At 34.1% G+C, this 27,346-nt stretch overlaps 2 protein-coding genes across 3 annotated transcripts in view; both read left to right on the top strand.

The window, feature by feature from the left end:
* LOC122400990 (calcium uptake protein 1 homolog, mitochondrial) overlaps positions 1-18,765 on the top strand; it is a 35,590-nt gene extending 16,825 nt beyond the window's left edge. For both annotated transcript variants that reach the window (XM_043402819.1, XM_043402818.1), the window contains exons 5-11: positions 3,174-3,288; positions 6,906-7,066; positions 7,220-7,336; positions 10,235-10,359; positions 13,851-13,978; positions 16,539-16,628; positions 18,611-18,765. In XM_043402819.1, the coding sequence (XP_043258754.1) occupies positions 3,174-3,288; positions 6,906-7,066; positions 7,220-7,336; positions 10,235-10,359; positions 13,851-13,978; positions 16,539-16,628; positions 18,611-18,765 (891 nt within the window). The remainder of the gene's footprint in view (positions 1-3,173; positions 3,289-6,905; positions 7,067-7,219; positions 7,337-10,234; positions 10,360-13,850; positions 13,979-16,538; positions 16,629-18,610) is intronic.
* A 7,308-nt stretch (positions 18,766-26,073) lies between these two features.
* LOC122401014 (NADH dehydrogenase [ubiquinone] 1 beta subcomplex subunit 8, mitochondrial) lies at positions 26,074-27,140 on the top strand. The gene is made up of 4 exons (XM_043402867.1): positions 26,074-26,235; positions 26,421-26,644; positions 26,726-26,878; positions 26,948-27,140. The coding sequence occupies exons 1-4, from the start codon at positions 26,103-26,105 to the stop codon at positions 27,002-27,004; spliced, it is 567 nt and encodes a 188-aa protein (XP_043258802.1). The 5' UTR covers positions 26,074-26,102; the 3' UTR covers positions 27,005-27,140.
* Positions 27,141-27,346: the final 206 nt, after the last annotated feature.

Here is a 27,346-nt window from a genome sequence, read left to right as displayed (position 1 = left end):
GTTACAATTTTGAAATTGATCCCTAGAAGATAGACGCGGAAGTGCTTCAGTGCATTCACAATCGCTAATGTCTCCAATTCGTAGGAGTGGTAACGTGATTCTTCGGGTGTCGTGCGTCTACTATAATATGCTATGATTCTAAGTTCACCCTCCGCCTTTTGAAACAGAATTGCCCCATAGCCAATAGAACTAGCATCGGTATGTAGCTCCGTCTCCCTTCGAGGGTCGAAAATGATCAAAAGAGGTTTTGTGCTCAAGCGTTGTAAAATATATCTTCGCGCTTCCTCCTGTTCATTACTCCAATTCCACGGTTCGTTTTGCCTAGTTAGCCTTGTAATGCACGCCGTCCGCATCGCAAATTCAGGTATGAATTTGCGGAAATAGCTCGCAAGTCCCATAAACTGTCGAACCTGCTTCACGTTGGTCGGTACCGGTGCCTCTAACAGAGATTTAATTTTTCCCGCCCAGATACTCTGTGTGTTTTAAAAAAGGAACATTTTTTTAGATTCAATGACAATCCCGCATCGTCGAGTGCCTTTAAAACAATATCTAAACGTTGGAGCGCCTCTTGAACCGTTTCTGCCAGAATCAGTATATCGTCTATATAAACCAATGCTATCGTGTCTCTCAATTTTCCCAGAGCTTTGTTTATCGCGCGCTGAAATACGGCAGGTGCATTACAAAGCCCAAACGGCATTCTAAGGAACTCATAATGTCCGTCAGGTGTTACAAATGCTGTCTTTTCTATTGAGTCGTCCGCAATTGGAATTTGATAAAATCCTGACGCCATATCTAGTGTTATAAAATATTTCGCTTTTCCTAACCGGTCTAATTGATCTTCAATTAAAGGTAACGGAAACCTGTCCCTCACCGTGAATCTATTCAAAGCCCGAAAGTCCACACACATGCGATCCTCGCCATTCTTTTTCTTTACCAGGATAATAGGGCTCGCGTAAGACGACGTACTCTCCCGAATAATGTTGTTTTCGAGTAACTCCGCTATGATTTCCCGAACCTTCTCTCTTTCCGTAATGGATAGTCTATAAGGTCGATAACTCACCACGCGATCCTCCTTGGTAACGATTCGCATCTCCCCTGTACTTACGCTTCGGACCTTGCTTCCTGCTACTATCATGTGTTCGTATCGTTTTAGTACTTCCATCAGGTCCTCGCGTGTCTTCCCTTCTAATCCCTCTGCAACGCAGCAAAGTAGATCGGCTTCTTGTCCACCCCCTTTGATCACCGAGACGCGCTGCAGCTTCGTCGTGCCGTCGGGATTGGTGACGATCCGTATTCCTCCATTGCTTAATACGTTTTTGCCCACTATTAAGTCGAACGGAATGGCATCCTCCGGAACAACAAACTGGCCCAGTTCGACCGTTACTCCCTTCTGTTTGAATCACAGCTGTCGTACTCCCGATCGTTGTGGCAACAGAGCTTGACAACCCTCTAATGGTGGTCGCGTATGGGTCTATTTTGCAATTAGCCCGTCGAGCTACCCCTTCTTTAACGAGGGAACAAGTTGCTCCACTGTCTATAAAACTGTCTTTTATCAGAGAGTCACGTAGGAGAATGAGTGTGAGTGTATGTTCTATCGAGTAAAAAATATTTGTCTGGTGGTTTGCTGCGGTTAGGTCAGGTTTTCTACCTAAACCGTTGTTTTCACGTGCTGTACGTTGCTTGATCCAACAGAACGTTAGAAACGTTAGAACGTTATCAAATTCTTCAATCCAGCACCTTGCTGCTTGTTTAAGTCCATATAAGGCTTTATTCAATTTGCCCACCTGGTTACCCCTAAAATTACCATTTAAAAATGCAGTCTTAACATCCATATGATGTACTAATAAATCAAACTGATTTGCAAATGCTATGATAAATCTAAAGCTCGAAATTCTTGCAACCGGTGCAAACGTTTCATTATAATCTTCTAAATACTTTTGACTAAACCCCTTTAAGCGTGCTTTATATTTACATGGGTTCCCCTTTTCATCAATTTTAATTATGAATACCCATCTACAGTCAACAATGTTTTTATTTTCCGGTTTCGTGACTATAGTCCACGTTTTATTAATTAACAGAGAATTTATTTCCTCTTTTATTGCATTTTTCCATTTAACCCTATCATTTCTACTTGCGGTTTCCTCATATGACTGAGGAACTTTATACATTATTGACTGAGCACACATTAAACCGTCGAAAACTGTAAAATGCTTCATTAGAGGCATGTATCCCTGTAACTTTAAACTTAATAGTCTTTTTCTTAAAGCTAACTGCGTAGCCAAACTTTTTCTTTCGTTGTACTGTCTAAATTTTTAAATATTTCTTTTACAATTTACTCTGGCGTTACAAAGCTCAGGAGAGAATCCGCTAAATAGTCTACTATTATCCCCTTTGCAGTACGGTCAGCTTTCTTCCACTCTGCTGTAATGTTTATCGGACTATCTTCGTCCACCACCTTTATAACGTTCAGTTCGGTAAAAACGGATTGTAAACCCCGTGATGTTAAGATTCGTTAAGAATCCTTAACACAGCGTTGTTTAGACAGTCAGTTTTATAAGTACTATTACAAAAATATTCATTACAAATATGAGATACAGAAAGAATGAAATAAAGAGGAAATTCTAGTAATTTTGGAATTAAGAAATCAAAATTTATTTTTAAAAATTCCGAAGACTATGAAAACAAGCCAAAAGCAATGAACGATCTCTTGAAGTTCTGCTTATGAAAAATGAGATATTTTATGTGATGCATCAAACTCGTGACTCATATTGCCTGACATTGCTCATAAACCTAGGGTTGAAATTAATCCTAGATACTTAAATTTGTCGCATATTCACGGCATGTGACAAAATTATACGACGAAAATTAAAACGGAATTAAAATATAATAAAATACAACTTTTGTAATTAAACAATATATTATCAAAGACAATATTTATATACTATTTGTTGAATTTGGACAAATTTTAATTATTTTTTTGTTGAGGAATATATGCAATTCATAAAACGTTAAAAATGGAAACGAATGTAATGTTTTCTTTTATCGTTTACCGGTAACTTATTTAGCATTATAATTTCTATCACTGTTATACAGATCGACATTAATATCTGTACATAATGTGTAAATAACGTAAAATAATGATGAATTTATTTACATGCATACCTTCTATATAGAATATTCATACGAAATTAGAATTGGCTCTGGACGAGGACAGTATTTTCTATAAACTTGGAAGCGCTGGACTAATCACTTTCTCTGATTATATATTCCTACTCACTGTATTATCCAGTAAGTAACATTTATAACGTTGGCATTTATATTTTTTGAAAAATATTGATTTCCATAAGGTACTACAGCGGCGAACATATACTTACGAATATATGAATAATCGTATTTTCATTGTCTTTATTATTACGTTATACAAAATTTTCATTTTAGCTCACTTTATATCTTATATACTGGGTGGAACAAAAACTTTGTCCACCTTGAATATCTCTTATGAAAACTCTTTCCAGACCAAAGATACATTGTTTTGTGAAGCACATGAGACAGTGAAATAAATATTTCCAAGGTTATTTTTTATGAGATTTCAAGGACATAGACATATCTTTTAAGGAAATGCTATTTTTTTATCACGATGTCATGATTAGAATGGTACTGTTATGGTGTAGAGAGATAGTACGGCAGGTTCCATCGAGAAAATGCTCAATCCTCTTGTTCACAACTTACGTTTTCGTTCATAAACCACAACTAAACGGGCGTTTACAAGATCTGCGAACAAAGATACTAAACGTGCCAAGTGAAACTGAAAAGTGAGTCAGAAGGAAAAATGTAATAGGTTTTTAAAAGTTCGGAAAATAGCTATGGGAGGGGATAGATCCAGACAAGGTTTAGGACGTTTCGACTGGTACGATTGGCACTGTGTTTACTTATCTTGCTAGGAAAATGACTAGAAAAAATGATGCATAACAGCACTATACAAAATCATAAAGATCACTAAAGACTGTAAAATTGCAGAAACACTTTATTATCGCTGGATTTATTTAAATAAATTCTACAATTCATTAGCTGCTACTTTTATGTTTAGAAACAAATGTTATTGGAACGGAAAGCCTGACAGACCACGCAAAGTATCCTTCAATTTCTGTGCTGTTTCTGTTTTATAGAAAATATTTGAAGTGTTCGCCATTTGCGGTGATACAAAGTTGTAATCTTTTTACTGCTGAATCACGTGCATGTGTTATCACTTCTGGGTTTACAGCATATGATACAACAATTCTCTGCTTCATATTTGTCTGTGTAGTCGGTATTTCTTGATAGACTAGATTTTGTATTGTTCCTCGTAAGAAGAAATCTAATGGCGCAAAGTGGGGCCATTGTATGCCAAACGCGGCAAAAAGTGGTTTTATACAAATATACCCACAATAAAATAATAATTCACTAATAGTTAATGGGACACATGGGCCATGATTTAGTGTGATTTTTTTTATCATTTGTCGATTTTTAATACGACTACATGATTTTGAAACGTTCAATCTTAAAATCATCCAAAATTATAATCATCGTTTATTGTTGCTTTGATTCTTCAAAATAAATGATGAGTAATTGAATTAAATGTACTTAGTACGTATTTAAATTACACCAAAGTACACTTTTATATCTCCTACATTTTTTTAGTTATAACTAATTGAACATGTTCAGTTTTCATTTTATTTTTTAATTATGAATGCAGTGTGATTCAGTGTTCATTTTAGTTGCTTTTTGTAGAGCGAAGCCTTACCTTTTTTTTTTAAAAAAAAATTAGCTGCTACTAGCTGCTACTGCGAAAAATATTAAGATGATCAACTGTTTCGGCACGTGCGAGCGTCGGCGATTGCGAGTATTGTTACGATTCGCAAAAATACATCAAAACTAGGAAACAATGCATACATTTCATTGTTTTTGCTTCGAATGCTATAAAAGCATAAAATGATCACGAATTTGGAGCATTTGTCGTTTGACGTTCCTAACTTGTATGTTGTGAGTGAAATATTTAGTGTTAAAATAATGGAATTTCCAATTGAAGTAGGTAGATACAGATATATATATATTTGAATTTCGCCATTTTTCGTCATCTTCTATATAGTTTGTTAATACAGTTTTCGTAGCAAAAGTTTCATTTTAATAGAGTAATATTTTTTTTTAAATCCTAGTGTTCATCAGGAGTACGTGTGTTTTTAATGATGCATTTTTATAACATCATGACACAGCATCAAAATCATGATTTTGAAAATAAACTAGAATTTTTAGAGTCGTCCTTAATGAGCCGGGATAATTATTCTGTGGAGTACCAGAAAATTTTGAAAACAAAAATTGCAACTTTGAAGTCTCGTTTCAGGAGAAGATGGCAATTAGCGAATAGACGACACGACCTTTACGACGAGAAAACGAAAGAATTTATGAATCTATGAATGATTCTTCATCTGATTCTTCATTCGTAATTTAAATACGTACTAAGTACATTTAATTCAATTACTCATCATTTACTTTGAAGAATCAAAGCAACAATAAACGATGATTATAATTTTGGATGATTTTAAGATTGAACGTTTCAAAATCATGTAGTTGTATCAAAAATCGACAAATGATTAAAAAAATCACACTAAATCATGGCCCATGTGTCCCATTAACTATTAGTGAATTATTATTTCATTGTGGGTATATTTGTATAAAACCACTTTTTGCCGCGTTTGGCATGCAATGGCCCCACTATGTGGCGTTAAGTGTGAGGAACGAACTGGCCACAAAATTGGTTCTCCATGTCCTATCCGTCGATTTGGATTTTCATTCAGTGTCCTCATTCGCTGACCATAACGTGCTGGACACTCGTCGTCATGTTGCAACCATATTGTTTGGCGAATATTCAATAGTACATTTTCTACTCACAGTGTATTTCTTATAAAATATTAATATTTTCCTACCGTTAACAAACCTAATTGGTAACATTACGTATTACCTACATACAGGGTGTTCAGCTACGTCTTAGAATAAATTTAATGGGAGATTCTAGAGACCAAAATAAGACGAAAATCAAGAATTTTGTTAATTGAGGCTTTGTTAAAAAGTTATTAACGTTTAAAATTCCGCCTGTAGAACGACAATCTGCGAACAGATGCGTGCGAGCGATAGGTTGCGACTGGTCAGTCCTAGTTGTTCTCACTCAGAAGATTGTCAATACGTCAGTAAGTAGAGTTCTTCACACAGTGATTCTACATGCGGAACTTTAAACGTTAATAACTTTTTAACGAAGCCTCAATTAACATATTAGTGTTCTTGATTTTCGTCTTACTTTGGCCTCTAGAATCTCCTATTAAATTTTTTTCTTAACAGATATTGAACATCCTGTATACGGTAACTGATAGAAAAGCTTCTCGCAGCTTACTTTTTAAAACAATTTTCTCATCGGAAACTCAAAACATTTCGCAGTGACTTCTGTTCCTTGGTAGCTTGGCACTTGAGACTACAGCTGACACATACACACGACAAACGTCTTCACTGTGGTAGCCGTCAGCTTATCGTGTAGGAACAAAACACTTTGACGTAATGTTTACGCGGCAACACAGCGACCCGATCTTTGAATACACTAACGAGCGAATCGAGAAGGATTGAACTGTGCAAGAAATGTGGAAATCAGTTGCAATAGACATGCATAGAAAATCATAAACAGGTTGACACAGAATCCGTAAAAAGGGACCTTGCCTTGTAAAACACACATCCGGACAAAGATTAGTTGTCTCAAATATTAAAAATGAAAATAGTATACGTAAGGATGGTGACAAAAATAAGTTTCTGACATATACGTTAGTAAATGGTCGCCACTGTATGTCTATCATTGTATATTTCTAAACGAATTTTTCTTTTTATAGCGTCAAGAAGACATTTTGAAATTGCCTTCAGAATGTTTGATTTTAACGGTGATGGCGACGTAGACTCCGAAGAATTTGGAAAAGTCGCTACCTTAATTCGACAGCAAACTAGTATCGGCAGTCGGCATCGCGATCATGTTGCTACTGGTAACATGTTCAAGGTATTGAAAATTATTGCAATACTGATAATTAAGACTTCGAGGGAATGATGGGATTTATTATTGAGTGCAATGAATCTTATCAATAGTTTTATTTACAATTATTTCATTCTACATTCTATTGTTTAAAATGTAATTTTATTCGTTGTAATATAGGGTGTTAATTCTGCATTAACTACGTATTTCTTCGGGTCAAGCATGAAAGGAAAGCTTACTATTGAGAAATTCCTTGAATTTCAAGAGCAGTTACAGAAAGAAATACTCAGCTTGGAGGTAAATAGTTATGAAACATTTAATTACTTATTTTGATAAATAAACGTGATTATTTTTTCTACAAATAACGGGTTATATTTTTATGTACATTTGGTAACATACGCGAAATCCAATATCATTTAAAAGACCATTTGCAATGACTCTGACACATGAATCAAACTGTGTCTCACCAACAACACAAATCATGTTTGTTTTAAGATCGACAACAGTTTGTAATTTGTTGAAATAAGCAAGGGAGTCAACATAACCCATGTGAATGATAGAAAATTGAACCAATTTTCTTAATTTTTTTAAAGGAAATGTTCCATCTGACGTTATGATTGTTTTTTGCAGTTTACTTAGCTATCCTTTGGGAATACAAGATAATTTTTTTATTAATTTTTATTAACTTTTAATGTTGTTATCACGTCCGCAGTAAACATGTGTTTAAACACTGACGTAGGTGATTGCAACTCTCAAGGTTGACTAAATCAAAAAAATCGTAAAGATTTTTATTCGGTAGGTTTACAGTTATCGCCCGTATCAAAATAATTAATTTATGTTGCAAATTGACAAAATGGTGAAAGCTTAAAGTAAAAATTGCAAAATTTCGTCGTTTCTTTTGCAACTTTTGAATAAAAAAGATATGATAATCTCATAACAATTTGATTTTGGTACGGGCGAGAACTGTTAGTATGTGGAACAACGTGTAAAAATTTCAAAGCAATCGAACGATTAGTTTTTGAGATTTTATCTACGCCAGTTAAGAAAGAAACGCATTTTTCACGTCCAGTTGTTATACCTGCGCGTGGTACATTACAGCAGGCTATAACTTCGTTAGTTTTTCAAATTTCAATTTAATATTTGGTAGATATATTTTCGAGACTACATACTAAAAAGAAATGCAAATAAAAGATTGAATATTTTTAATCCCACAAAGTAGAAAGGCAACTTAAAGATCTACGTCCAGTTATACTTGCGCGTGGTACATTACAGCAGGCTATAACTTCGTTAGTTTTTCAAATTTCAATTTAATATTTGGTAGATATATTTTCGAGACTACATACTAAAAGAAAATGCAAAAAAATTCGATTTTTTAAATCCCACAAAGTAGAAAGGCCCCTTAAGGGGGGAGTCTCATGTGAGACCACAAAAATATCAATTTTTTTCTCACTTCATTTTTTGAAAGTATAAATATTTAAGAATGTACTGTTAAATTTTGAGAGATAAATGTCAAGTATTGTGGATTGTAGGACACTTTTTGTATAGCCCTCGAGTTAATTACCGGAGTCATTGCTTCGAGTGATTACCATGTACAGCCCAGACATTACTGTTTCGAAAGGTTTATGACAGGGTCAAGAGACATTTGCTGTTATTAAAAGTTGAAATTTGAGCGTTTTTGTCATCCAGGTGCCAATAGTCTGGAAGGAATTCTATATGGAGCTGAGATTAATGAGTACGATCTTGCAGACTTTAAATGCGTTTCTCTCGAAACGTTACTTTCTTAACTGGCGTAGATAAAATCTCAAAAACTAATCGTTCGATTGCTTTGAAATTTTTACACGTTGTTCCACATACTAACAGTTCTCGCCCGTACCAAAATCAAATTGTTATGAGAATATCATATCTTTTTTATTCAAAAGTTGCAAAAGAAACGACGAAATTTTGCAATTTTTACTTTAAGCTTTCACCATTTTGTCAATTTGCAACATAAATTAATTATTTTGATACGGGCGATAACTGTAAACCTACCGAATAAAAATCTTTACGATTTTTTTGATTTAGTCAACCTTGAGAGTTGCAATCACCTACGTCAGTGTTTAAACACATGTTTACTGCGGACGTGATAACAACATTAAAAGTTAATAAAAATTAATAAAAAAATTATCTTGTATTCCCAAAGGATAGCTAAGTAAACTGCAAAAAAGAATCATAACGTCAGATGTAACATTTCCTTTAAAAAAATTAAGAAAAATGGTTCAATTTTCTATCATTCACATTAGACTCCCCCCTTAACAGCTTGTATTTCTCGAGATAATCTTATCGTTGAACTTCGATTTCAGTAAAACGATAAACTATTTTATTTTAGTGTTCTATTTTAACATACACATGTATCTATTGTTCATGCATTAAATAAATTGTACCTTACATTTTTCAAATTAGAACCAAATAATTTTATCCTTTGGTATTTTTCATCTTGATATACATAAATAAATGGGAACGAAGCTCAGTTGTAAAAAATATAAATTACTGTTCAAAGTTTGTTGACCAATATTATTCAAATCGATGCTACGTAGATGTTATGCAGTTATTAAATTATTTAAAAAGTTATTAAAAGTGGTTATATAATTTAAGCGAAATATGTTTCTTAATTTTTGTCACAAAACATTTGTTCGGGTTTTCTGACTCAATATTAATTGTAGTCTTTATATAAATGTATTAGAAAAAAAACTTATCCATTATTGATGTGTGAGATGTTATCGCAATATACAAGTTTGAATTCCAATCTATGTATCTCGGAAGTGAACATGCTGGAAATATTGCAAAAATACTCAAAAAGAAATACTTTTTTTTTTCTAAACCCGTCAAAGATAAGACAAATTTCTATTTTAGCTCCATTGCTTTATCTACTTTTTATAGAAATAAGCATCTGCATAAGCATACGCAACCTATCCATAACTGTGTCATGAACAGTATTTAATGTATATAAAGATTACAAAGTTGCAGGACAGTTTATGCGTGCCAAATTATGACGTGCATCTTCAGCATAAATGATGTACTTATTAATGTTTTAAGTTTTTCTTCTGTAAATAATGGAAATAAATATTCAAAACTATTATCGAATGTTGACAGTTGATATTAATTGTTTTGAAAATTATACAAACAGAAATATAAATAAACATAGCTAAATTTATGCAGTTTGAGAGAAGAAATCCCGATGACAATGGTAGAATAACTGAAGTAGACTTCACAGAATTATTATTGGCTTATGCTGGGTATCCTGACAAGAAAAAGACAAAAATATTAAAAACCATAAAGAAACGGTACGTATCAGCGTGTAAATTATTAAAGCATCGATTGAATAATTATTCAGAAGAAGGACCTATCTCCTAAAATCCTGTGTCGAGATATTTGAACTTCAAATTTTTTATTTTGTCGAATAGTTTGAATTTCACGTTCGCGTGAGAAACATTTTAAGCCCGTGAGTCTAATCTACCCCTTCGAATTTAAGGAGCCTGTTCCAATGAGATGGAGTCGATATCTAACGTACGCGCCATATATGAACATTCTTATACAGGGTGGTCCACGCAATTGTTACAGGTCATAACTCCGTTATTATTGCATTTCCGAAAAAATGCCAAAGGAAATAGATAAATGGTTCGAAGTGCACTACATCTGTAGTCCTTTAAATTTTTTTTAGATGCAGCAGTGCACGTGCAATTAACAATTGCATCATTTCTTTAAATAGAAATGCATATTTTTTTTAGACAGATCGATTCTTTTGTTGTCACAAAGAGAGGTTGAGTGCCACTTCCAATACACAACGTTGTTAAATTATACTTACTTCAACTTTGTATTTTTTGCGCCAATGATTTTCTGACGTTGAGATACAATTGGATCTCTCAGACCCATTTTTAAAGTGGTGGTCTTAGTATTTCAGCAGCCTTACAATCCGGGATGCTATGCGAGGATACGGCCACCAGCCTTCTCAGGTTGTTGACCCCATCCCCGCATCCCATCCCAGCGGCTGCACCTATCCGCCACCTGAGGACGCGCTACGTAGAAGTTCACCTCCCCTGCCGCCTGAATAACCAAACGGGTGCGTGGATCACTCAGTAACCTAACATTAAATTAAGTAACCCGTGTAATTATAATTGAACGTTCCTACACATGCAACTTTACTTTTAAATCGAAGTCATCTGTAGTAGTGTGACATTATATAGTAATATTACATTGACAAATATGACGTATAAAAGAAGAATCTAGCTCAACAGATTCCTTTTCTCTGTTTAGTACTTTTATATCTCATAGTGTCACATTAGCGGAGGATATATACAGGGTGTCTCACCCGATTTTGACATCTTGATTTTCTCGCTATTGTTACTCGTAACAAAAAATGTTTGAGCGGAGGCTTGAATGGTATCGAGTGGAGCATATTCTGATGTTATTAGTTTTTTCGCGAGTGGACGCGTAAAGGTCATATAAAGGTCAACTTTGTTTTTTTAAATGGAATGAGGTATTTTTTAATACATCAATCGATTCAGCTGGACAATCGTTATAAAAAAGTACTAACTATGTAACGTCGAAAAATTAGTAGTTCAGGAGATATTTCAATTTAAATAATTCTAAAACACCATTACTGTTGTACTAAGACGTTGGCGTTTATTTACAGGAATGGTTCAACGTAACGACCATTTGCACACGGCATTTTTTAAATCGATCAAGTAATGACTGGTTTACGTTGTTTAATGTATCGGCTGATATTTTACGACATTCAGCGATAATACGCTGCTTCATATCGGCCACTGTAGTTGAAGCTTTAGCATAAACTTTATTCTTTAAATGGCCCCATAAGAAAAAGTCGAGGGGCGTTAAATCAGGCGACCGTGCTGGAAAATGAATGGGACCGCCTCTTCCAATCCAACGATTCGGAAATTGTCGATTTAAAGCATTTCTTGCCACCAAAGAATAATGTGCAGGGCATCCAACTTGCTGCATCCACATTCCTAAACGAACATGTAGCGGCACATCTTCTAATAATGTGGGTAAAATTTCCATTATGAAGTGTTTGTACTTCGGTTCAGTTAGTGATCCATCGATAAAATGTGAACCAATAATATGAGTGTCGATTATGCCAACCCATACGTTCACATTCCATCGATGTTGATGGTCAGTTTCTCTGAAACAATGTGGATTCTGTGCCGACCAGAAATGTGTATTTTTTAAATTAAAATTTCCATTCTTTGTGAACGTCGCTTCGTCTGTAAACATAACTTTTTTTAAAAAATCAGTACTTTGGCCAAAAGCCCATTCGCAGAATTCTAAACGACGATGATAGTCATTATTAGTAAGTTCTTGAACTTTCGATATGTGATATGAGTGAAATTTGTGCCTATGCAGTACACGTACGATACTAGACCGACTAATATTGAATTCTCTTTCCAGCTGACGACAGCTTACAGATGGATCTATTGTCACTGCAGCCAAAATAGCAATTTCATTTGTAGTATTCGTCGCTGTTTTTTTTCGATTAGGTGTCTTACGCGACACATTTCCAGCTTGATGAAAGTGTTTGAAGACATAACTGAAAGTATTACGGGATGGTTGACGTCTACGAGGGAATCTCTCTCCATACAACTGTTTTGCACGCACTGCACTCTTTCCAGCTTCCAAATACGCTGCAACTACATCTACTTTTTCGGCTCTTGAGTAAATCATTTTAGAACAAACAGATAGATGTCTAAGAGAAACTAAACTCAAACTCAAGAATGATTGTCATAATCGAATAGTTCTCAAATGTTTACATTTCAACGTTACCGACCTCAGTCAATCGTTTTTGCTAGTCTAACGTTGGTAAACAGAGCTAACGACTTAGTGCGGTAGTAATGATGCCTTAAGAATTTAAATAATTTAAATTGAAATATCTCCTGAACTACTAATTTTTCGACGTTACATAGTTAGTACTTTTTTATAACGATTGTCCAGCTGTGAATCGATTGATGTATTAAAAAATACCTCATTCCATTTAAAAAAACAAAGTTGACCTTTATATGACCTTTACGCGTCCACTCACGAAAACACTAATAACATCAGAATATGCTCCACTCGATACCATTCAAGCCTCCGCTGAAACATTTTTTGTTACGAGTAACAATAGCGAGAAAATCAAGATGTCAAAATCGGGTGAGACACCCTGTATAATACAATTTATAGAATCTGAAAGTGCAATAATCTGTTACGAGCCATTGCCGTGCAGCGCGCGTGGCCTGCGAATACGAGAGAAAGTATGGAATATGGTATCAATTTGTTAGTTAGGTGCACGGACGAACCCGATACAAAATCGGGGAGCCGCTAGGATAGTTGATAGCGAGGACGAACCTGATGCGAAATCAGGGAGCCTCTAGGATGAAGTCACGTACGGACGAACCTGGTGCGAAACCAGGGAGCCGCAGGAGGGTGAAACGTCGAAGAGCTGCTGGGAGGTTGGAGGGACGGATTTAAATGTACGTTAGAAATTACCGTACGCAGTATTCTCCGAATTGCGTTAATTACCGAGCTGCTGTATTCTTCGGATTACGTTAATTACCGGGCTGTTGTATCTCGGCGGAAGTGACCCTCATTTCAAAGGTTAGATAAGTAGCAGGCCGATTTCCTAATGCAAGCAAGTAGCAAGGAAAAATTGGGGAACGAAATGTTCGGCATACATAACAAATCCTTCAATGGCCCTTCTTCCGAATACCTATTCAATTGCAGGTTTTAATGATCATGTTATACAATATATTTAAATACATTATAATGAACCGTATATTTACAGTTTCAAGGAGAGTCCAAAAGGAATAAGCAAGGACGAATATCTCAAGTTCTTCCATTTTTTAAACAATATTAACGATGTAGACACTGCATTGACGTTTTATCATATCGCAGGAGCGTCAATCGATCAAGGTTTTTAATAACATTATAAAAAGATTTTCTTACATAACAAATTAATTTCCGGAACCTTTCAATATATTCTATTATCTCGTTATTTTACATTAATCGTTTCATATTAAAAATTGGTGCATTTAGATATTAATAAATGAGCTATTTATATGCCAAACTGGTTAACTTCATTTTTTGACATTTTCGAAATTTTAATTAATAAAACAGAAATATAACCAAAGCCTTTAATTCATATACAGGGTGTTCGACCACCCCTGCGAAATATTTCAATGGGAGATTCTAGAGGCCAAAATAAGACGAAAATCAAGAAGAGCAATTTGTTGATTGAGGCTTCGTTAAAAAGTTACTAACGTTTAGATTTCCGCCTGAAGAACGGCAATCTATGAATAGCTGCGTACGCGCGGAAGGTTGCGGCAGGCCAGTGCAAGTGGTTCTCACGCAGCATGACAAATTCTACTTACCGACGTTATCGACAGCTATAGAATTTTGTGACTACACATGGGAACACGAACACCTTACATTGAATGAGATTCAACCTGTCTTGTGAAAATTCAGAAGAGCATGAACGTAAATCGATGCGAACATTTCATTTATCCTGCGATTCCTTTTTACATTTTTAAATTGAAGTGTATTTGAAAAATTAATAACAGTTTTATTCGTAAGTAACTCGGAAGAATCGTGATACACATACACGTAGACATTCACGAATAACATAATCGCGGTGCGTGTTTATTTAATTGCATAGTGGTTAGTACCTGAAAGGATTATTTGTGGTTACTTGTGGACACTGTGGACAATCGTGGGGCGTGTATAATCGCGTGTGGGTGATTTTTGTTCACAACATTGTGTATTGGAACTGGCATTCACCCTTTCTCTGTGAAAATCTCGTCGGGCGAGTTTTGATATGCCCTTCTGGATTTTCATAAGACAGGTTGAATCTTATTCAACGTAAGGTGTTCGCATTCCCATAAGTGGACAAAAATCTAAGGCTGTCGATAATGTCGGTAAGTAGAATTTTTCATGCTGCGTGAGAACCACTAGCACTGCCCTGCCGCAACCGTCCACGCGAACGCAGCTGTTTAGCGGGTTGTCATTCTACAGGCGGAACTTTAAATGTTAATAACTTTGTAACGAAGCCTCCGTCAACAAATTAGTATTCTTGATTTTCGTCTTATTTTGGCCTCAACTATCGCTCATTAAAATTTTTGCCATAGGTAGCCGAACACCCTGTATAATAAGTGTGTGAATGGTACGTATCTGTGCGTGAATAAATAGGAACGAATGGTTGGTTAAATGTTGTGTGGGTTTCGGTGAATCGGCCAGGTTTAACACAGTTCGCATTTTAATCAAGGCCAGCACAGGCAAAAATTAGAGTTTCGAGTTCAAACATTTTATATTATAGGACGCGTCATGTATTTTCAATATTACTTAAATTACTTAATTTGGTCAACTGGCAAATGTACCAGGGCCCAAATGTAAATGGGCCCATCTATCTGCCCTTTGAGACCGCGGACACCTACCCCCGTACAACCCTCAGTGGGTGGGAATTGGAGTCTCGAGAGGACTGGACTTCTGATTTGCAAATAGAATCACCGCCTATTTTTGAACTTGATATATAATCACGGAACAGAAACGGACGGGGCAGAGCAAGTTACAAGTTACAAGTTACGAGTTACAGATACATTGACCACAAGAGTTACAGATACAAAGGACTAGATTTGCAAGAACCCTTACGAACCATTGTTACAATTCCTCTTAACACATTAATTTTGTATATATATTTGTTAATAAATAAACGTGATTGTAAATAGTTATTATAATATCTATTTGCTACATAAATCGGCTCCACGAACTTTGTGGGAGTCAACAGTGTCATAAACTTGGTCGGCGAAAGCAGTCTCGAGTGGTTGCAACCCTAATGCAATAATAGTGATGGGAAACGAGAGATGGTTGGGCAGAGTCGAAAAGTCGAGAGAGTTTAAGAGAGTCATTTGAGTTGTGAGAGATTTGAGAGAGTTTTTAAATAAATACATTTATTAAAAGTTGAATGTTGTTTTCTTGCAAATCCTACAATCGTTACTGAAGATGATTTTTGTATCATCTCAAGACGGTTTGGAAATTCAACAGAATGTGAGGTTAATAATAATGTTTAATTTTTTATTATTTGTGTGAATAATAATAAAATATTAATTTGTAGAATGATAACTTTTTTCGACCAAATTCCTTACACTGTTACTCTATTGCATTTACTTGTCCAACACCTACTATAGATGTACATATATTATTTTTTCAATTTCTTTTTTTTCCCATTTGTGGAGTTAATCAATTTGGCAAATAAACAGTTCAAATGGTGATAATAATATTTACGTTTTTTAATCTTGATGTACCGGGCGCTTACTTACATGTGGGCAATCTTTCTAGAAACGATTCTACCCGCCAAAATATAACGAAAAATAGATATTGTTGAAATGCATGAAATGTTGAATTTCAGTTCTTATTAATATGAAACAATAATTAACACGAGACTATACTAACTCGACTATATTCACTGTAATTTTTGCAGCTACACTGAAGCATGTGGCGAAAACTGTGGCTCACGTTGACTTAACGGATCATGTTATACAAGTGGTTTACACGATTTTTGATGAGAACAGTAAGTATATTAAAATTCTTCGTTACTGAAATCGGGTGTAATTAATTTTTAATATCATTTAACGAAATTGTAATCTCACATTATATCACATTATACAGGGTACGTTTATTTGAAAGCTTTAAATCTAAGTATCTCGAAAACAACACATTTTTGGCAAAAACGTTAAATACAATAATTTTTTAGTTTCAAAGGAGAAATATATCTGGCTTATTTATTTGTTATTTGTTGAACGCTTACAAGATTATTTGAAGGGTAACATTGTTTTTTTAAATTAAAATCTATATTTTTACTTACATTCGTATGGAACATTTTTTTATTAGACATTTTCTTACAAAAAAATTTAATGGGAGAATCTAAAGGCCAAAACAAGACGAAAATCAAGAATACTAACTTGTTGATGGAAACTTCGTTAAAAAGTTTTTAACGTTCAAACTTCTGCTTGTAAAACGGCCATTTGCAAACGCTTGCATACGCGCGGAAGATTGCGGCAGATCGGTCCAAGTGGTTCTCACGCAACATGAAAAGTTCTATTTACCGACATATCGACAGCCTTAAATTTTTATGCCCACTTATGGGAAGGCAATGGATAATTATTTAGGAAAGGTAGGGTCAAGATTTTGAACAACTGTTTCCTATACATATAACAGCCGCTCGGCCTTAGTTTTCGAGATTTTTCTTCAAAAAGATTGCTACTACTACAATGAATTCTGTCTAAATGTACATGTCTGTGACTCTGTATACGTCAGTCCACGATCGTCGATTTTTTCTCTTGTTTGTATTAATCGGCATGACAACCGACGACAAATAATGTACATATATTGTGTCAAGCTAAATCCAGGCATGAATGAACACAAAACTCTAAGGCTATCGATATGTCAGTAAGCAGAATTTTTCATGCTGTGTGAGAATCACTAGCATTGACCTGCCATAACCTTCCGCGTATACGCAGCTGTTCGCAGAATGCCGTTCTACAGACGGAACATTAAACATTAATAACTTTTTAATGAGGCCTCAATCAACAAATTGGTATTCTTAATTTTCGTCTTATTGCGATCTCTAGGATCTTCCATTAAAATTTTTCCCCGAAATAGCCGAACATTCCGTATATTTATTTATTTTATTTTAATAAAATAAAAGAGTCTTTGAAATTTGTTTCTCTTATCCTTCGACATTTCTTTTTTTTAACAAATGCAGGCGAGATATTCAGTGTAGCATCCGGACATTTGGTCGAATACATTTGATCGACAAATCTAAAACGGACATTTGATCGAAAGTAGAGAAGTGGCCGTAGCTTAGTAAAAGAATAGATTGGAAATGAGGATTGGTGTGAGTTAGGACTAGTTTGAAGAAGAATTTCCATCGTCATAACCACGTATTCATTGTCATAGGCTGACTTGAACTTTGTGTGATGGACACAGAAATAGCGATTGGAGTAAGTCAGAGATAATTTTAAAAGCAGACCCCCTCCCCCTCTGTTAGGAGTGCCCGATTACTCTTCCATGTATCTGTTACAAGTTATTTCTGCTTAGCGTGGTGTTCTTTGAAAGCAGGATCGAAGTTGGTTAGAGCTAGATTTAAAAAGACAGCAACCAGGTAATAGGACCCAATAGTTTTTGCGATAAACACAAAGTAAAAATCTGGTTCAAAAAAGTAACCTGACACCATTCGTAAGCTTAAAACTGACATTATATTTGAGTTAAATAATAAACACAAATATAAACATAAAAATATACAAAGCAATAATTTTAAAGCAAGGGCCAAGCAGAATGTAAATTCTGTAATTGTGAAACGTGTTGAAAAATGTTCTTTCACTCAAATGTTCGTTCAACCAAATGTCTTTGACCAAATATCTTTGACTTTGGTTTTCAACCAAACGCCCTGGAACCCTTCCAGGTAGTCAAGTTATTCAATCCATCTTATATTATAATCTATGTTTCAAATATGTAATAGCATTAATAAATCTTCTTTTTATAAACTTCTAGTGGATGGTCAGTTAAGTAACAAAGAATTTGTTGCTGTAATGAAAAACAGAGTTTTGCGAGGATTAGAGAAGCCAAAGGACACAGGTTTTGTGAAATTGATCGAATCAATGGTGAAATGCTTGAAAACCAGTTACACCATGTCCTTTGATAATTAAAAAAAAAAACAATATTCTCCTATAGGGTAAATATGAATTACTAAATGATATTAATTAGCAATTTATCTAATTGCAAATGCTTATGTACGATAATTATACTATCAATAAATGAATGTGTGATAAAATCTTCAATCTTTATAACTATCATCCTTAATAAACATTATAATTTCTTGTATGTACTTGAATATAAATAAATAGGGCCCGGCCACTGCACCGCCGTGATCGATAGCGGTGCACTGTCCGGGCCCTATTGTCAACGCAGCAGGTAAGTCGAATTTAAATTATTTCTCTATTAACCCTTTGCATTCGAGGAATGTTTCGGTACGCACAAATCCAGTCTGCTTCTGCAGTACAGTTTTTAATAGCAAACGGTTACAAATGGTTTTTACCGTATTTATTTTAATTTTTTGAAAATAATTCTTACTTTAATTTTAAAACACTCTGGCGAGAAGCGTCACTCGAGTGCGCAGTCTTAGGGGAATGCGGAGTCTTAGCACAGACGAGGTATAGGAATAGACCTTTCACCTAATGTAATTTTTCGGCCGGAGTTTCTGGGGTCCCGGGACCCCATTACCATTTTCGTGTCACTCGCAACGTTATCAACAGATTCAGAAATTAACACAAGAGGAAGTGAGACAGAAAATAAAATTACATAAATTTTATTATTTTTGAACGGAATTAAAGCTGTAGGGTCCATCATTGGGCATTAATCGATTAATTTCATTGGAATAACCAATCGATTGAGATTATTTAAAGATTTCAAAATTATTAAAATACATTGATAAATACACCGCAAATCCTCTATTTTTTATTTTACATTGTGACATATTATTTATTTAAAAACTAACTCGGCAAAAACGTATCTGCGACTCGAAATCAGTGTTATTAGACCGGACACCAGGACGAAGAAGGTATGTGGAACTATAAGAAGAACACAGCCATTAGCTCATATTATTTGCTATGTAATTAATAATTATATTAATTACATAGTAAATAATAATCCCCAGGTCTCACCTCGTGGAGGTTGCTGCGACTGGAGACCCACCCTAGCCTCGCCCCAACCACCCTTCCTTTGGCGAGGAATTCGAATACCTATCCAAGGGAGAAGCTATCGAAAAGTTAGAAATGAGCTAGAAAAGGAGAGTTCTTAAAAGAACTGCCCAATCAAGAGATGAAGAACCTAACAAAATGTCAATACATGTGAGATGATACACATGTTTTCTAAAAACGAAATTGGAATGTGCAATTGCACATACGAACTCTGATGAAGAGATCGAAAACCTAACGAAATGTTGATACATGTGAGACAATCCAGCACATGTTTTCTAGAAACGAAATTGGAATGTGCAACTGCACGTATGAATCCTGATTACTAAATTATCAATATATACTTTATTATTAATTGTTCCTTCTTAAATAAATACTTGCATTATGACAGTGCCTAACAAGACACTTGTACAAAACGAAGAAAGGATCCTGAAGATCCAACCAGAAATGTGCAACTGCACGTATGGACCTTGCATATTAGAATACTAATATGTATCTTAATATTAATCATTCCCACTTAAATTTACGCTTCGGTAATATTTAATAAACGGCAGGAGAACGCTTTTTTATCTTATAATCTATATACATTTGTACTTATATTCTAACGCAATCTGTAGAAACATGAAGAAATATGCGGAAATATTTTCTTCTTGGTGTCTTCATCAATCCCACGATGTTTTTCTAAAACATACACTCATATACAATAAATATAACTGACATGAAACAAAGAAATATGACAAGATATTTTCTTCTTGGTGTCTTCGTCACTCCCACGATGTTTTCCTGAAACAAAAACTCATATCCAATAAAATATATAACTCATATAAAACAAATAAATATGAAAAAATATTTCTTCTTGGTGTCTTGATTAATCCCACGATGTTTCCCTGAAACATAAATCAGACAATAAATAAAATTGTATGAAATATTTCTCTAAGAGCGATCAAGATGGAATCCGTGTACAATTTCCAATTCCATTCTTCGATGATCCTGTAACAAGAACTTGTTCAAAGAATTAATAGCTGAAATGAAAGTGTATCAATGGACACAGAAAAAAATAATTATGTACCGTCAAGATAGACTCATAGTAATCGATCATAGTAAAAGTGAATGAAATTAATATTTTAACTAAAGCTTTCACGAGTAAAAATTGATATTAAAAGTTTAAAAACATAAATATTACATGAAATTGAATGAAAAGTTAAATTCGTCTCAGTGTTAAGATAAATAAGAAATAGATTGAAAATTTTATTCATTTGTTACCGTAGACTTTATTTTTCAAGAAAAAAATTTTCAAGACGTATACATTGCAATAATTATATTTTACTGTATTGAAAACTAAATTACGTTCATGCAGAAAAAGCAATAACGAACGAAAATGTCGATTCTGCGCGGAAATTAATTCTCAATATGAAATATCGAATTGCAATTTGCATATCCTTTTGATGCAAGCATTCTATTTTCCATCAATTAAAACAATGATCGCGAATAAACTTTGATTTATGCAAAGAATACAGAATATTTATAAAAAATTCGCTATTTATAAATAACAATTGGATTGCAAACGTTATTATATCCCGTAAAAATTACCAACTCTAAGAATGAATAATTAGTGATATAGATATCTATATAGCAATCATAAATTCAATCTACAATAAAATTAATCATAATATAGAATTTTTAAATGCATACAGATTTTAACACGTTATGAAGAATAAAACAATTGGTCTATTCACAACAGTACTTTTAAGCAGTATTTCTTTTGAGAATAAACTCATAATTGGAATAAACGTCCACTCGTCTTAAATTCAAACAACCCGTGAGTGGACCATTCTTTTTTTCGCAACGCTAATTTATAAAATACAAAACTATACGCGAATAGTGCTTGTTATTCGGAAAATGAACCATACAGAGTTCCTTTATTAATTAAATCGCGTGCACCCATATTAAATCATGCGCAACACTAATTTTAATAATGATGTTGAGCCATTCGAGGCTTTGCAGAATCCCAGCTTGCTTCTTGATGATCCTGGTGCAGTGAGCAGCGTTTTGACCAGCTTTTGGGCATTGAATCGCAACTCTAATTAATAAAAAACGCGACAAGTCAAGATCGCAACGCTAATTTATAACATAAAAATTCCAAACGCCATTTATAACAATAAAAGCAACCGCGAATGGTGATTATTCACAACACTACCCTGAAAAGTAAACGCGAAAAATAGTAATTCGCAACGCTAAGAGCAAACCGATCAGTTAATTCGCAATGCTATTCTTAAATAACAATAAAAGCAATCGCGTATGGAATTCGCAACGCTACCCTGAAAAATCAACACGAAAAATAGGAATTCGCAACTCTATAAGCAAACGCTATTAGTGTATATTCGCAACTCTATCTTTAATGAAAATACATTTGTGTTTCGCAACGCTAATGCAAATCGCGTTGCCCAAAAACGCTGGATCAGGTGCTGGCGTCTTCGGTTGTAGCTATAACCATACATGCACAAAATAATCTAACTACATCAAGCTACTTCAAACTACAATAGAGTGGCACATATGGGGATGAAGTTAGACGTTTTAAATATCGCAACACTACGGGGCAACAACGCGATAAATCAACAATCACAACGCTAATTTATAATAGAAAAATTACAAACGCGATTTATAAGAATAAAAGCAACCGCGAATGGTAATTATTCGCAACACTAGCCAGAAAAGCAAACGCGAAAAATAGTAATTCGCTACTCTAACAGCAATCGCGTTTACTAATAATACGAAACGCTATTTTTAAAGCAAACGCCCGGTTCCTAGGTTTGCATAAAGACAATCGCGAATCGTATTTATTCGCAACACTAATATATCAACGCGATAAATATTTGTTCGCAACTCTACGAACAAACGCGAACATTGTATATTATTCGCAACTCTAACTTTAATCAGGGGCTATTGGTACATGGCCACAAAATAAACTAACTACTACTAGTACTACAATTGGGGTAGAATTTGGGCATTGAAAATATCGCAACGCTAAATAAAAAATCGCACGATTAATCAAGATCGCAACGCTAATTTAGAGTATGAAAATTGCAAACGCGGTTGATGTCCATTATATATATAAAAGAGTAAAAAAGCAACGCGAATCGTGATTGTTCGTAACACTACCCTGAAAAGCAAACGCGAAAAATAGTATTTCGCAACTCTACCCGCAATCACGTTTATCAATAATTCGCGACGCTATTTTTGAGCAAACAGTACCTAAGTTTGCAAAAAAATCAATCGCGTATCGTGTCAAGGCGCAACACTACCCTGAAAAGGAAACGCGAAAAACAGTAATTCGCAACTCTACAAGCAAAGTAAAGATGGATATGGTGCTGTATTAATGCAAAAATCGCCTGACGACGAACAATTTCATCCTGTATATTATATGAGTAGGAAGACTAAATGCGAGGAACGGAATTATTGTGCTTATGAACTTGAAACTCTTGCTATTGTTAGGGCTCTCGAAAAATTTCGTGTATATTTATTAGGAATTTCTTTTACCATAATTACTGACTGTGCTGCTTTTAAATTAACGATAAATAAAAAAGAATTAGTTCCGCGTATTGCTCGATGGGTTCTTCTTCTAGAAGATTATCACTATAAGATTATACATAGATCAGGCACACGTATGAAACACGTAGATGCTTTAAGTAGATATCCAGTTTTACAAATTACTAAAGATCCTCTTCATGTTAAAATACAAAAGTTTCAGGAAAGTGATGGAGAGATTAAAGCTATTATGGAAATTTTAAAAAATCATCCTTATGATAATTATTGTATACATAACAATTTATTATATAAATTTGTGGATGGCCGAGAAGTATTGGTCGTACCAAAATTGTTAGAAGGTGAAATAATTCAATCAGCACATCAAAGAGGACATTTTGCGTTGAAACGAACAGAGGAGTTTATAAAACAAGATTATTATGTGCCTAATCTTGAACAAAAGATTCAACAATATATTTCTAGTTGTGTTCCGTGTATTATGGCGAATTACAAACAGGGTAAACAGGAAGGTTTCTTACATCCACTTACAAAAATAGATATTCCGTTGCATACATATCATATCGATCACTTAGGTCCCTTAGATACTACAAGCAAAAGTTACAACCATATTTTTGTTATTGTTGATAGTTTTACGAAGTTTATTTGGTTGTATCCGACAAAGTCGACGACGACGAGAGAAGTTTTATGCAAATTAGATGTACAAAAAAAAAATTTTGGAAGTCCACAACAAATAATATCAGATCGAGGTTCAGCATTTACTTCGAAAGAATTTAAAGATTATTGCGTAAAAGAAAATATTAAATGTTTACAAATAACAGCAGGCTTACCGCGAGCTAATGGTCAAGTGGAAAGATTGAATAGAACAATTATTCCGATTCTGACGAAGTTTTCAATTAATGATTCTACAAAATGGTATAAACATATAGATAAATTACAACGTGTGTTAAATTCAACTTATCAGAGAAGTATCAATATGACACCATTTGAATTATTATTTGGGGTAAAAATGTACGATGAAACTGATATTAAATTAAAAAACCTTGTCGAACAGGAATTCTTATTTCAATTCAATGAAAACAGAAACGAGTTGCGCGAAAGGGCTAAAAAACAACTTTTTAAAGTGCAGGAAGAAAATCGTCGAACATTCAATCGAAAAAGGAAAAAAGCCATTAGGTATGAAGTAGATAACCTTGTAGCTATCAAACGTACACAATTAGGTCCAGGACGAAAATTACGAGCGAAGTATTTAGGTCCTTATCGTATTACAAAAGTTAAATGTAATGACACATATGATGTAGAAAAAGTAGGTTTCCATGAAGGTCCTTCTGTAACATCAACATGTGCAGAATACATGAAACCATGGCTTATTTTGTAAACTTCATCCGAGACGGATGAATGTCAAAATGGCCGGGAAGAATTAAATCCTAAACATAAAGTATATTCATCCGAGGCGGATGAAGGTCAGTATGGCCGAATGTAGGATATTTGTGTTGAATGTTTGTGTCACGCTGTAGTTTGGTTCGGAGATGTGTGTTGAATGTTTGTGTCACGCTGTAGTTTGGAGTAATGTTAAGTTATGTGCAAAAGGATTGAGTGTGTTTTGTTAAAAAAGAAGGGGTTACCAGGGACAGCGAAACAACGGGGAGAGAGTAACGAGTGATTGAAAGAGACAGACGTGGTTTGAATTTGTGTGGATAATTAACGAGATTTTTACACCGAATGTAGGATATTTGTGTTGAATGTTTGTGTCACGCTGCAGTTCGGTTCGGAGATGTGTGTTGAATGTTTGTGTCACGCTGTAGTTTGGAGTAATGTGCAAAAGGATTGAGTGTGTTTTGTTAAAAAAGAAGGGGTTACCAGGGAGCGAAACAACGGGGAGAGAGTAACGAGTGATTGAAAGAGGCAGACGTGGTTTGAATTTGTGTGGATAATTAACGAGATTTTGATTTAGTGTTGCTAGAATTTTTAATCATGAAAGAAAATTTATTAACTAAAATTTGACAATTCCAACTAAATTTTGTTTCACACTACGATACGACGGCTTAAACGTAGAAATTACTAAATAAATTTGTCAGGTAGGCTATAGAACGAAAAGTATTAATTAGTAATAAGAATAAAGTAAATGTTCAATTTGATATGACAGATCATTTTTCATTACTTATTTAATTAATAGATTTAGCAAAATATTTTCAACTAAATAACCAACCAAAAACAATAGAGGTAGTTTAAGAAATAATATTTTCCCACACATTTTGTTTAAAATGTTTTCGGTATTTGTTATTTGAAGCTTTCGTTAAGAAGCACCGTGCTCTTCGAGAAATATTACTTCTATCTTAGTGTGCTAAACTAATAATAAATTAATACAGTTATAGAGTTTAGAATATATTATTTATTAAATTTATTAAATTAAATTTCCGAATAAAGTTTTAATTTTTTAAAACATCAATACTTGCAGAAAAAATTAAAAGATAGGCTATGTGGTCGGATTTCAGTTCCTGCGATAGAATGTCCCATTAATCGCCCATCTATTATGTGTCTACATACCTCACCTGTGCTTAAACCTACGTATAATAAAAAGTATATTTTAAAATTTACAATCGTTTAGAAAATTATATACTTTGAGAGGTCTTTATATTTTTAAACAAAACTTTATTTATGTTTTCTCCGTACAACGAGGAGTTGCATTGTTGTATATGCACCCTATGTGACTGACATACATACATAGAGATAGACTTGAACACTTGAAGATGGCTGCTGTATTTAAGACATTCGGGAATCTGTCTAATCGATTATTGGTGAAAAATAAGTTTTGTCATTGTATTATTAAAAGACACATAGGGAACGAAAAATTACTAGAAATATTTTCCGAATGGATCAAACGTGAGTACCATGTTTCCTTGGAAAAGCTACATACTGTGCTTCAATAGGTTAAACATTATTTATTATGTAAGAATTATATGATATATGAAGATCTGTTTAAAGCCAAAACACGTAATAATTAAAGAATCTATTCCATATATTATGTTGCATTGTCACTGATTGTGTATTTTCTTTTTTTACTATAGCCGTACAATTGCGCAAATGGATGCCAGGTCCTTTTCCAAAAACAGAAGAAGAGCGAATCAAGGCTGCAGAAAAATATGGTATGCATCCACATGAATATGTACCAGGTCCTTATGATGACATCAATCGTGGAGACTACCCAGACTTACCATGGATAGGTGCGGAAGCTAAGGATCCCTATTATCCTTGGGATTTCCCTGCTTTGAGAAGGAATTTTAATGAACCTGTAAATTTGTATTATAGTTAAATGTAACACTAGATTTCTATAATATATACAATTAATAAATATAGCTATTTAATATTACAGTTGCATAGGCAATATGATGCAATGGGAGAAGATCGATGGGCTTATGGTGTCCGCACAAAATATGATTATTTCAAATGTGGCACCTTTTTTGTTGTCTTTTTTGTTGGCGGTTATGTTATCTTTTATATATTCCCAAATTCTAAACCAGCTCTAGTAAGTATCATTTTTCAACCATGATATTTATAAATATATAATAATTAAAATGTTAATGCGTTATTTTAGGGAGAGAAACAATATCCAGGAAAAGGAGTACATTATACCTTTGAAACAGCAAAATAAATATATAATAACCAAATATATAGTTACAAATAGGTATAATAAATAAATTACACAAACACTAGTATGCATGAATTTCTTTAAAATTATTTCTTATTGATTTAAAATTAAATTAAAAATTATATTTTTATTAAATTATTGAACGACTAAACTTTGAATAAATTAATATTTATATTTTTAATACAGAAATTGACAAAGAATTCTATCAAAAATCAAAATCTAATTATCATTACGTATGAGTAATCGTAACAGTGCAGCTTGTCTAGTTAACACTGTCTTTGAGTTTTAGATATTCTATAAAATATAAGATGTAACAGTGTACTTTCAGACAAATATAAAAGGAAT

Source organism: Colletes gigas, unplaced genomic scaffold (assembly GCF_013123115.1).
Source record: "Colletes gigas isolate AHSC1104 unplaced genomic scaffold, ASM1312311v1 Colletes_gigas_Sc00021, whole genome shotgun sequence".
NCBI classification, from domain to species: domain Eukaryota; kingdom Metazoa; phylum Arthropoda; class Insecta; order Hymenoptera; family Colletidae; genus Colletes; species Colletes gigas.
The sequence above is the reverse complement of the archived record's forward strand: the minus strand, read 5'-3'. Positions and strand labels throughout refer to the sequence as shown.